Source organism: Mesoplodon densirostris, chromosome 2 (genome assembly GCF_025265405.1).
Source record: "Mesoplodon densirostris isolate mMesDen1 chromosome 2, mMesDen1 primary haplotype, whole genome shotgun sequence".
Lineage (NCBI taxonomy): Eukaryota > Metazoa > Chordata > Mammalia > Artiodactyla > Ziphiidae > Mesoplodon > Mesoplodon densirostris.
This window is the reverse complement of record NC_082662.1, coordinates 46530047-46542818: the sequence shown is the minus strand read 5'-3', so window position 1 is coordinate 46542818 and position 12772 is coordinate 46530047. Positions and strand designations below refer to the sequence as shown.

General features: G+C 38.5%; 1 protein-coding gene across 4 annotated transcripts in view; it reads left to right on the top strand.

The window, feature by feature from the left end:
- Window positions 1–12772, top strand: part of NDC1 (NDC1 transmembrane nucleoporin) — a 48573-nt gene that overhangs the window by 25878 nt on the left and 9923 nt on the right. For 2 of the 4 annotated variants that reach the window (XM_060089823.1, XM_060089821.1), the window contains exons 14-17: window positions 1686–1736; window positions 3515–3578; window positions 4336–4436; window positions 6291–6308. In XM_060089823.1, the coding sequence (XP_059945806.1) occupies window positions 1686–1736; window positions 3515–3578; window positions 4336–4436; window positions 6291–6308 (234 nt within the window). The remainder of the gene's footprint in view (window positions 1–1685; window positions 1737–3514; window positions 3579–4335; window positions 4437–6290; window positions 6309–12772) is intronic. The other 2 variants (XM_060089824.1, XM_060089822.1) reach the window with 1 other exon arrangement.

Here is a 12772-nt window from a genome sequence, read left to right as displayed (position 1 = left end):
GGTGGTGAGTTAAGACAGGTAGCAGGCACCCAGAGCTCGTCAGGCCCATTAGCTGTTGTAAAGACTGACATTTTCTCTGAATGTGATGGATAGCCACTGCATGGTTTTACCCACAAGAATGACATGCTGTAACTTTACATTTTGAAAAGTGCTGCTGTGTTGAGACTAGATCCTCAGAGGGCAGGAGTGGAAGCAGAGGGACAGTAGTAGAGCTGTTAAAGTAATCCAGGGGGAGATGATGGTATCTGTGACCAGAGTGGTTGTGGTGGAGACTAAAATGTGATCAAGGTCTGGATATATTTTGAAGGTAGATGTAATAGGACTTGCTTATGGTTTGGTTGTGGTGTGAAAGAGTCAGTGTTGATTCTAAAGTTTTTGGCCTGAGGCTCTGAAATAATGTAGTTGCAGTTTATTGGGTTGCAATTTACTGATGATTCTGGAAGAAGAGATTTGATAGAGGTAAGGTAGGGAAATCATGAGTTTGAGTTTAGACATGTCAATTTTGAGATACTTACTAGACAACCAAGTGAAAATACTGAATAAGATATTAGACATACATCTGGAGTCTAGGGGCAAGTCCAGGTTAGAAATGAAATTTTGGAAGTCATCAGAATATAAAAGCCGTGAGACTCCGTGAAAATTCTTGGGGAATATAGATATAGAAGAAGAGAGATGCAAGAACTGGGACCCTCTAATGACGAGGTCTGGGAGATGAGAAGGAATAGCAAAGGAGCACCGTTGAGGTGAGAAAGAACCAAGAAGAGGGTGTTTCAGACAGAAGTGAGTGTCAGAGCTGATGCTGATAGGTAGCATGAGACTCAAACTAAGAATGAACTGTTGTGCTAGAAATGTGGAGGTCATTGAGTACTTGACAAGAGCTACTGGGTGGACTAGAGGGGATGAACACCTGATTGGCGTGGGTTCAGGAGAGACTGGGAGAGGAATTGGAAACCACGAGAAAAGCTAGATCTTTCAAGGAGTTTTGCTATAAGGGGAACAGAGAAATGGGGTAGTAGCTGGGAGGAGTTGAGGGGTGAAAGAAGGGTTTTATTTTTTAGGATGGGAGAAATAATATCGTGTTCATTGATAGAATGATCAGTTAATAGAGAGGGCAGAACTGAAGGCATTTTACAAAACTTCAGGACCCCATATGGCTCTATATGCCATAAGTACTGCTATGTCATGAATTTACTTTCAAGTCAGTTGGGGTATGTAGCTTTTAGCTTAATATTAAGAAAATTGTTTTCCCTGTAAATGTCAACTAGTAGAAAACCACTTCATGTCTTAAGATCTTTTTTTTTTTTTTTTGGTAGGGGAAACATGCTCTTTTTTGGTATTAAGAGGTAACGGGTAAGACAGTTATAGAGAATTGAGAAAGAATATGGTCTTAGAAAATATCACCAGAACCGCGTAGAGTTCCTTTTTTATTATGACAGGGCTTTAATTTGAGGGCTAGACATGTGTACATGGGAATGCAATTTAGGTTAGATGGCCTATCTTGGTTATCCAGTTTATAGTACAGAGGTATTTACTTATGTGGTTTACCTTAAATACTGTTCTTTCTTTGTAAGATGTGAAGTGTTTCATTTAAGTTAGTGTCAGGAAGAACCTGGAAATGTGTAATATTATATTTGAGTAGAATTGCAAAATGTGCGTGTGTTAATTCTTCCCTTTTTCCAACTCAGATTAAGAATTTCTTATCAAAACGGGTGCTGATAATGTATTTTTTCAGTAAGGTAAGAATATGTAGTTATAGCATTGGGAATGGGGGGAGAGCAAACAAAATAAGAATGAAGTAGCAGGTAGGATTTGACTTCTAAATATTTAGCTTGATCCTAGCAAACCAAACAGCTTTGCATCATGCTTCACTAAACCTCCCTTCTAACAGTAGCTGCCCTAGACACACATCTCACCTTAGTGGCTTCCTGAGGCTTGGCTCTAGTTGGCCTTCTCAGTTTCTTGGCCGCAGGCAGCTTTGTGCTGATATGTAGCTCCTTGCTGCAAAATGAGTAAATCCATGGTGATGCTTCATGGCTCATTGTCCTGCTAACATCTTTATGGCCAATTTGGTGTTCAGAAGAGAGATGACTGGGTTAGATTGCAGATGTTAAACTTGGGTTGGATAAAAGTTGAAATTCAGACCACAAACTAAATGACTTTCCAACTTGTCTGTCAGCTGCCCCAGCTGCTGTAGGGGAGTAAATCTCAATGGTAGAAGCTAAAAATTCATTCCTGTTTTCACTGCTACAGCTGTTGTGTGTCAGTTAATCCTTTGATGAGGAAAACCTTGCCCATTTGTAGGGGAAAGAATTTTTGTTTTAATTATTTTAATCTAGCTTCTCTCTTTCTCCAGATATTGTAGTATTAACTAATAGTGCACTCAATTAATGCCTTCAAGTGAAAGTCTGCATTGGCGTACATTCCTCATTTTTATTCTTTGGGAGTCATACTCTGGTGGGGAGAGAGAACTCAGTAACTCTGATAGAATGTAGATACACATAGCAAAGAATCCTTTCAAGTTCTTGAAACTGTTTTTTCACTGTGGTGGCAGGGAGGATCCACCCAACTAGCAATAAGGCTATCCATTAGAGCCCTGGTTAAACTATCAGATGCCTGAGGAAGGTGTCTCGTCTTCCACCAAGAGGAAGAGGAGTTGTCTGAAGTTTTACTTCAGAGCTTTGTTTCAGAAGGATGGGAAGAAAACTTACCCTTTTGTCTTCTGTATGCCATGCTCTTTTCACTAAAGTTCCCTCATTTAATTCTAACAGCATTCCTGTGAGTTGTCTTTTTGCCCTCATTTTACAGATAAGGAAACCTGAGGCTCAGAGGGGTCAAGTAGCTAGCCTAAGGGCACATAGCCAGTAAGTGGCAGAGCAGAGGCTGAACAAGATAAGATCTCCTTTTTCCTTGGAAGTGAACGGCTGCTTTTGATTCTAATTTTGCAAGTGGATCTATTGTATGATAAGGAGTTGTAGACACTGCTACTTAATGTTGGGACATGTAACATGCTGTTGTACTTAGTAGGCTTCATTGGGTGCATTATGAAATCCACCATTTACACGGGCCAATTATTGCTCCATACCACAATACCTTGCTGTATTAAAGAAGGTTGGGTGGTTTTTCTTTGCAGTGGGATTGAGGCAGACAATTTAAGAGAGGCAATATGTATTTAGGCAGTTCTTTTGTTTAAAAAAAAAGAGCATTCTTAACCCTTCTCTTAAGTGATCTCTATGCTAATCCCCTGAGGTGGGTTGAGTTGAATATATTTATTATTTATTCAACTCTTATTGTAAATGAGAAACTGAGGCCCATCGAGATTTAGAGACTTGGCAAGGGTCACACAATGAGTTGGTAGCAGAATGCTTTATTGCAGTTAAATCATACTGTGTAAGAATTTCAGGTTTTAATTCTTCAGAGGCAGCTGTGAAATATTTATTGTTATAGTCTACATAATTGATTAGATGAAATTATCATTTCAGGGGAACTTACTTAAACGTCTTTATTGTATTTGTAGCACCCAGAGGCCTCCATTCAGGCTGTTTTTTCAGATGCCCAAATGCATATTTGGGCATTAGAAGGTAAGCAATCTCAGTGAACTGCAACTATGATTTATTTATTAGTTAAATATTGAAGTATAATCCGTGAAAGATCAGTTCTGGACTTTGATCTCAATCTTTGAATATTCAGATACATTGTTATTTCTTTGTTTTATATAGATCATTTTTCTTAGATATTTAGGTGTATTTTAATTTAGGCAGAAATTTTCCTTGTATATAAGTGGATAAACTGAGCCTGGGGTTCTTGCCTCTCTTTCTCTATTTCAAAAAAACTGCAATTAATAGATTTTTCACCGTCAACTTACGTTGACATAACATGTTTAAGCATATTTAGCTTAGGTTAAATATGAAAATCTAGTTCCTAAAGAACTATTTCTTTTCATCTTACAGATACTGCCTTCTCAATGCTTAAATGATACTTCCTCAGAGAGACCTTTCCTGACCACCCTATGAAAAGTATCCTCACAGCTGTCACCCTTATCAGGCTTTGTTTTCTTAACACTTATCACTACCAAACACAATATTATTTTAAAAAATTCTTTTTCCCACTAGAACGTAAGGCAGAGACTGTCATCTTATTCAAGACTATTGCAGTTGAGCACTTTTTCCATGCCTTTTCCAGTCCTTTGCCTATTTTTCTATTGTATTACTCCCTCTTTTTTTATTTAGAAGTTTTTTTATGCATTCAGAATATTAATCCTTTCTCAAATAGATGTATTGCAAGTAGATTTGCCTGATTTTGATTCGCTTTTAACTTTTTTCTTCTTTTCCACTTGAGGTCTGTCTCACTTAGTAGCAGCATCATTTACAGAAGATAGATTTGGAGTTGTCCAGACTACACTACCAGCTATTCTTAATACTTTGTTGACGCTACAAGAGGTAGGCAATATGTGGGTTGGGTGGAGGTAGAGGTCCTGTCCCCTCCCCCTGCCCAGCCTTTTCAGTTTGTTTCTTACATATCACATTGAGCAACAAACATATGTTGGAAGTCAAAATAATGGTACTATTCTCACCCTCAGGCACTTACAATCTAAGAGAAACTAGGAAGATAAACTTTTAATTCATTTATAAGTAATAATTGTATTGTAACAAAGAAGGAAAGTATACTAAACCTGTAGGATATACCTCTGATATTAATCAGATTATTTAGGATATTGGGATTCTGTTCTGTGTTATAAGATTGCTTCCTTACATAATTTGTAGCTACTGAAAGTGACTTGTAGTTAAATTACCCTGCAGATAAGAAGTTACCTATTGGCCAGAGGCTTAAGAAGATAGAGCTGGGGCCAGCGGATTCCTGTTATCAGGCTGGGTGCATAGTTTTAAACTACCAGGTTTTTTTAGTACTAGACTTAAAGGAAGAAAAATAAAATGTATGCTTCTTGTTTTCCATTAGGCTGCCTTTCCTAACTTCATGTTGAGGGATATGTTTTACACTGCGTTATATTATTAGTTGTATGTCAGATGAGGAATATAAACACTGAGGGCTAGGGGCATTTAGAGTTAGGGGCTTGGCTGTTTTATAGGTTTTCTGGAGGAGTGTTACTGAGCTAGGCTTGAAGGATAATAAACTGGTGCATCTTTGGGTCTTGGGAAACAATTTAAGATATGAAGAGAAAACAGGCTTCACTGTTCCTTTCTTCAAATCTCAATTCATTTTACCTCTTAGAAAGTCTTACCCATCAAAACCAGTGATTTTTTTTTTCTTCACTTTGAGTCCTTTTTTTTTTTTTTTTTTTTTTTTTTTGGCGGTACACTGGCCTCTCACAGTTGTGGCCTCTCCTGCTGCAGAGCAGAGGCTCCGGACGCACAGGCTCAGCGGCCATGGCTCACAGGCCCAGCCTCTCCACGGCATGTGGGATCCTTCCGGACCGGGGCACGAACCCGTGTCCCCTGCATCGGCAGGCGGACTCTCAACCAGTGCGCCACCAGGGAAGCCCTTGAGTCCTCTTTGTGCCCACTTTTTCATGTACGTTATTTGAGACATGTTTATACACATGGGTAGTTTTATTATTTGGGTTCTTTTCCCAGCTGCCTTTCTCTAAAGAAAGAATTTCCTACTGTTTCTCCACGACTTCTAATATTTGGCTTGTCTAACCACACAATAGGGTAACCATGATTTGAGCATATCTTTGGTACATAGCATAGTTTTTTTTTTTCCTTAGTCACTCTTGCTATGTAGTTTAAAATAAAACTACAGTAGAAAGTTCCATAGTCTACAGAGTGATTTCATATCATTATTTATTTTGAACCTCAGATCTATCTTGTGAAGTGAGATGGAGGTGTTTTGGCCCTGTTTTGCACATGAGAGGGGCTCGGTAGTGCAGTGACTTAGCTCAGGTCTCACACACAAGTCTTGTTAGTGGCAGAGCTGGGACTTGAATGTGAGATGATTGCAGGGCATTAGCAGTGTAGTAGACCCCAGGGAAAGCTGCAGATCCACATCCCGTATTCTCTCTGAACTTGTCTATCATCTTCTCCTGGGCTTTTATTTTTACATAAGGTTCTCTTTAGAGAGAATGGCTCTACCCTTAGAACCATGGCTTTCAAACTTTTTAGACCATGATCTAGTACATTTACATTAGACTCAGAATATAGAGGTGTGTGGGTGTAACAAGAAACAAAAGATTCTTAGAAGAGTGCTTACCTTTTATTATGTGCTCTGCATTCTAATGCTTTCCATTCTATTTCATTTTAAAAAAATGCTGGTTGAAACGGAATTGATTTCACAAGGATCACACTGCCCTCAAGGTATTCTGCACCAAAGTTACTTTCTTTTCACCTCCCCACCATCAGAATTCCTAATTCTTCATAGTTGGTTATGGGTAGGTATGACAAGGAAAGCAATTTGTTTATTTGGTTATAGTCATTCCTACCTTTGATTGGGAAGGTAAGAATTACAGATTTGTCGAAGGGTCAGGCCCTATTTACTTTGAAACAGAGGAGTTGAATGGAGGATACTGTTGAGGGGCAGAGTAGAAAGAGGCAGAGGCATGTTTTTGAGAGTTGAGATAAATGGAACAAAGAACAGGACCAGTGATTTGATACTTTGCTTCTGAGTATAAAAACGCTTCCTAGTGTGAGGCTTGTGGCATCTGTTCTCCCCTAGACCACATCACAGTCGGCCTTTTGGTCATGCTCTGCAGGCATCAGATTTTGCAAACTGCCTTGCAGTCTTTCCCACCCCATATTCTGACATTGACTGTAGTGAGTGATTCAGTGTCCATGTGGATATTTGTCCCACACTTTGACCTCCTCACCAGTCTTTTACATACCCATCAGTGTCAGCCTTTGACCATCATCCAGGCCTCATCATCCCCTGAATTCTCCACCTCCAAAGCTTAAAATTCCAGGATTCTACCCTCTAAGTCAGAGTCCTTAAATGTTTTTGTGCCAAAGGTCCCTTTAGCAGTCTGATGGAGCCCATGGACTTTTCCTCAGAATAATGTTCTTAAATACATAAAATAAAGTCCTTAGGATTAGAAAGGAAATCAAGTATATTAGAATACAATTAAGAAAGTATTAAATTTTTGGTACAGTAATGTGTGCTTTTTAATTAATGCATTAAATAACAAGATCTATCAGTGAGTCTAATAACTCATCACTTTGAAGCAGTGATATGATGAATGGTATTTCAAATAATTGCAATAGTAATGTGATATGAAGATATTGATAATATCTGTTGGTGGCAAAGTCACAGGAATTGCTAATGCTATTGTGATTTACTGTTTCATAATTGAAAGAAATGTTAACTTTTAATTAGAGCTTAGTAAAGATAAACATGTAATTTTTATCCCAAAGTTCATGCCCCCTGAATTCTATCCATAGATCTGTGGGCCCGTGTAAGAGGGCCCCCAAGCACAGCCTCATATTCCCTTGCTTCTTCTGTACACTTTGTCTTTGCCAATATTTTCACTTCCTTTGTTTTTCGGCTCCCTCCTAGCTACATATATGTCTTTCCCTATCCAGCTTAGACCTTATAGTCTGTCACTTCAACCATTTTGTTACCAATTCTTTTTTTTTAAACATCTTTATTAGAGTATAATTGCTTTACAATGGTGTGTCAGTTTCTGCTTTATAACAAAGTGAATCAGTTATACATATACATATGTCCCCATATCTCTTCCCTCTTGCGTCTCCCTCCACCCCAACCTCCCTATCCCACACCTCTAGGTGGTCACAAAGCACCGAGCTGATCTCTCTGTACTATGTGGCTGCTTCCCACTGGCTATTTTACATCTGGTAGTGTATATATGTCCATGCCACTCTCTCACTTTGTCCCAGCTTACCCTTCCCCTCCCCATAACCTCAAGTCCATTCTCTAGTAGGTCTGTGTCTTTATTCCAATCTTGCCTCTAGGTTCTTCATGACCTTTTTTTTTTTTTTAGATTCCACATATATGTGTTAGCATACAGTTATTTGTTTTTCTCTTTCTGACTTACTTCACTCTGTATGACAGTCTCTAGGTCCATCCACCTCACTACAAATAACTCAGTTTCGTTCCTTTATATGGCTGAGTAATATTCCATTGTATGTATGTGCCACATCTTCTTTATCCATTCATCTGTTGATGGACACTTAGGTTGCTTCCGTGTCCTGGCTATTGTAAATAAAGCTGCAATGAACATTGTGGTACATGACTCTTCTTGAATTATGGTTTTCTCAGGGTGTATGCCCAGTAGTGGGATTGCTGGGTCATATGGTAGTTCTATTTTTTGTTTTTTAAGGAACCTCCATACTGTTCTCCATAGTGGCTGTATCAGTTTACATTCCCACCAACAGTGCAAGAGGGTTCCCTTTTCTACACACCCTCTCCAACATTTATTGTTTGTAGATTTTTTGACGATGGCCATTCTGACCGGTGTGAGATGATATCTCATTGTAGTTTTGATTTGCATTTCTCTAATGATTAATGATGTTGAGCATTCTTTCATGTGTTTGTTGGCAATCTATATATCTGCTATGGAGAAATGTCTATTTAGGTCTTCTGCCCATTTTTGGCTTGGGTTGTTTGTTTTTTTGATATTGAACTGTATGAGTTGCTTGTATGGTTTGGAGATTAATCCTTTGTCAGTTGCTTCATTTGCAAATATTTTCTCCCATTCTGAGGGTTGTCTTTTCGTCTTGTTTATGGTTTCCTTTGCTGTGCAAAAGCTTTGAAGTTTCATTAGGTCCTTGTTACCTGTTCTTCAACTCCTTGTTGCCGTGTCCTTCAGTTGAACCCATGTGGCAAAGCTCTAAGGGATCAATCCCATATCAACCACTCACCCTTTCTCTTGCCCATCCCTCCTGCTTCAGCCTCACTTCAGCCCTTGGCATTTCTGACCTGAATTATTACTATGGCCTTTTGCTCCTCTTATTAACAGGGATCCTTCATTCTGACTTTAGTCACTATCCTGTTCTTCCTGTGAGCCGTCTGCTCTAATAACCACCATGGACTATTCCGTTTTCCCCCCAAATATATTTTATCTTCTTAACCAGACTCTAACTCTGTATATGATGCTTCTTCTTTCCTTCTTTGCCTAGAACACATTTTTCTTTTCTCTGGCTCTGCCCTGTAATCCCCATTTCATCACTTTATTATACTTCATTTTAATTGTCTGTTTACTTTTTTTTTTTTTTTTTGCGGTACGCGGCCCTCTCACTGTTGACTCTCAACCACTGCGCCACCAGGGAAGCCCTGTCTGTTTACTTTTATTGTCTCTAGTCAGAGCAGAGGCAGGGACCTTGTCTTATTTCTGTATTCCTAGCATCTGACCTGGTACCTGGCAAGTGACAGGCACTTATTAAATGCTTGTTGGATGACTGCTGGATAGCTTCATGGTTGGTTTGGTGGGCAAAAGCTTCTGTTCTGGGGCCTGATTTAAGTGACAGTTCTGATGTAATGGGTTAATTATAATAGTCCCAAACCCCTTCATTTTGAGAGGCAGGGATGTCATGTGACTCATACGAGCCTTGTTACATGTTTTTGGTTTTATGTTCTGTGATGTAGGAGGGATACTTGCTCTTAATAACGAGAGTAAGTTCTAAGTATCTCTGTAATTTAAGGCAAGTTATAAAATACAGGCTTCTGGATGTTACTAAGGAAAATTGTATGGAACTGTTCTGTTCTTTTGTTTTATTTTTCACTATCAATAAAAAAGCCATATCACTGTGAATCATTAAAGAGAAAATATGAAAGGAAAGGGGAAGCCTTTCATTCTTCAAACCATTCAGAGGGCAAGCAGTGGAGGGATGGATATCCTAGGACAGTTGTTCCTAATAGTGGGCCAGGCCCTCCTGGGAGATTCCAGGTATTCCAACAGGTTCATGAATCCACACATACATTGCTGTCATCTGAGTAATTAATGTTTGTCTGACATATTTATAGCTATTTTTCAGAGGTTTTTACATGCTGTTTTGGTTAATTAAAATAGAAATTCATTTAAAAGCATTATTTCCTACATTAGTGGATGGAGAACAACTACTATCCTGTGGAATTCCACTACGTATACATATATATGTGTATATATCTACATATATATATAGTCTTTAAAAAGGGTCCTTATAAAGATTGGGGACCAAAATGGTAGAGTGGTTTTTTGTTTTGTTTTTTTTTTGTGGTATGTGGGCCTCTCACTGTTGTGGCCTCTCCCGTTGCGGAGCACAGGCTCCGGACATGCAGGCTCAGCGGCCATGGCTCACGGGCCCAGCCGCTCTGCGGCATGTGGAATCTTCCCAGACCGGGGCACGAACCCATGTCCCCTGCATCGGCAGGCAGACTCTCAACCATTGCACCACCAGGGAAGCCTGGTAGAGTGGTTTTTTAATCAAAAAATTTTTTTCTTAAATTGTGTTAAAATACACATAACGTAACATTTACCATTTTAACTATCTTTAAGTGTACATTTCTGTGTCGTTAAGTACAGTCACGTTGTTTAACCATCAACCATCATCTAGCTGCAGAACTTTTTCATCTTTAAAAGTACATTTTAAAGTTTTCAGAAAGCCTTCAAGTCTTTGAAAAGTCATTGTCACCTTGATGGTAGGATATCAGCTCTGTCTATTATATTTTCTGCCTTATCATCTGAAGGTCAAATTTTGATATACTTGGAATATTGAAGTTGACCTTTATGCTATTCACATATCCATTCATCCAATAAATGTTAATTATCAAATGGTTTACCATGTGTTAGGATATAGAACGAGAAAAGGCATACATGGTTCCTGCCCTCCAGGAGATTACAGACTATAAAATGGAAAATCATACAAATAAGTAACTACAATTGTAATAAGTGCCACAATATGCAAAAATGCAGGATGATCAGAGAACATAAAACTGGGGAGTCTAAGCTAATCTTGTGAATAGGAGATTGAAAGGAAGTGTGAAGTCATTAAAGGCCTCCCTGAGGAAGTGATAACAGAAGTTAGAAGGAAGAATGGGGAAAAGGAAAGGAATGTTCTTGAGGGCCAGAACTATGGGTTTGAAGGCCCAGAGACCCTTGACCAAGTCACAGTCCATTCTTTGTTTCTCTAGAATCCTATGCTATTTTACCTAATATCTGTGTAGTACTCCAAAAGAAATGCTCTCTCTTTAATTTTTGAAACAATCCCATAAAGTTAGAATAAGGCTTACTTTGCATGATTTGAGTCTCTCAAAAAGACTATATCTGTTGGTATGACTTAATCAAGATCATGCCAATAAATGGTCGAGTAAATTTGAAAACCAGGCTTTTAGACCTGAAGTCCTTTGCTTTCTGCCTTATCAAATTACCTCTGTGAGGGCTTGGCAGGAGCATGCATTTCTTAACCTCCTTTTATTTATTTATTTACTTACTTACTTACTTACTTACTTATTTATGGCTGCATTGGGTCTTCATTGCAGCATGCGGTCTCTTCTTTGTGGTGCGCAGGCTTCTCTCTAGTTGTGGAGCTCAGGCTCAGTAGTTGTGGCACACAGGCTTAGTTGCCCTGTGGCATGTGGGATCTTAGTTCCCCGACAGGGATCGAATCCGTGTCCCCTGTATTGGAAGGCGGATTCCTTTTTTGTTTTGAATTTTATTTTATTTTTATTATACAGCAGGTTCTTATTAGTTATCTATTGTATACATATTAGTGTATATATGTCAATCGCAATCTCCCAATTCATCCCACCAACACCACCCCCTGACCCCTGCTTTCCCCGCTTGGTGTCCATACGTTTGTTCTCTACATCTCTGTCTCTATTTCTGGTACTGGTTCACCTGTACCATTTTCTAGATTCCACATATATGCATTAATATACGATATTTGTTTTTCTCTTTCTGACTTACTTCACTCTGTATGACAGTCTCTAGGTCCATCCACGTCTCTAAAAATGACCTAGTTTTGTTCCTTTTTATGGCTGAGTAGTATTCCATTGTATATATGTTTCACATGGAAGGTGGATTCTTAACCACTGGACCACCAGGGAAGTCCCAGTGCTTCTTAGATTGCAGTATTTAAGAGAAGACAATTAGAGTGAGAAAAGACAATAATTTTAAGCTCTGGCTACATACTGTTTGCTCAAATCCCTGAACCTGAAGCCTTCTTGTCCTTTGTTATAAAAGGAGATTAGAGAGAATTAGAGATGTGTTAAGGACACATTACCTCCAAACTAAGACTTTCTTCCCCAATGTAACTTTTATACCATTAGGGTCTGCTGGACCCAACTTAATTTTTGTATTTATTTGTGAGCTATTCCAGTTATTTGTAAGGATGACTTTTATTCTTTCTTAGAGGTCTTTCAAAGAACAAAGAGAAAACAGTCAAACAGAATTCACTCTTTTACAATTATCCTTTGGACCCTTTTAAAATCCAAGATGTATTATGAAATCTTAGTGATTTTATATTTCTAGTATCTTGAAACAACTTGCTATTTGATCATCCCAGGAATTATTTCATCATTACTCATCAGTTATTCCAATTGTGGTAAAAAAGACCAATAAGAAAACAGAAGAATGATGAAATCATATAGTATTGTATCATCTTTGAAGAAAAGGTATATAGTCTGAACACACATCTTTACAGTTTTTTTTTTAAGCTTTCATTGAATGCAGTTGCTAGTTCAGATTTTTAAAATTTACCACCGATGATGGTAAAAGGAAGAAAATTGCCAATATGTTAAATAATTATTTAGATAAATCAGAAGATGAATGTAGAGAGACAGCACTCTAGAAATTTACATGGTTCTTAAATGGATACATGCTGAAGGTATA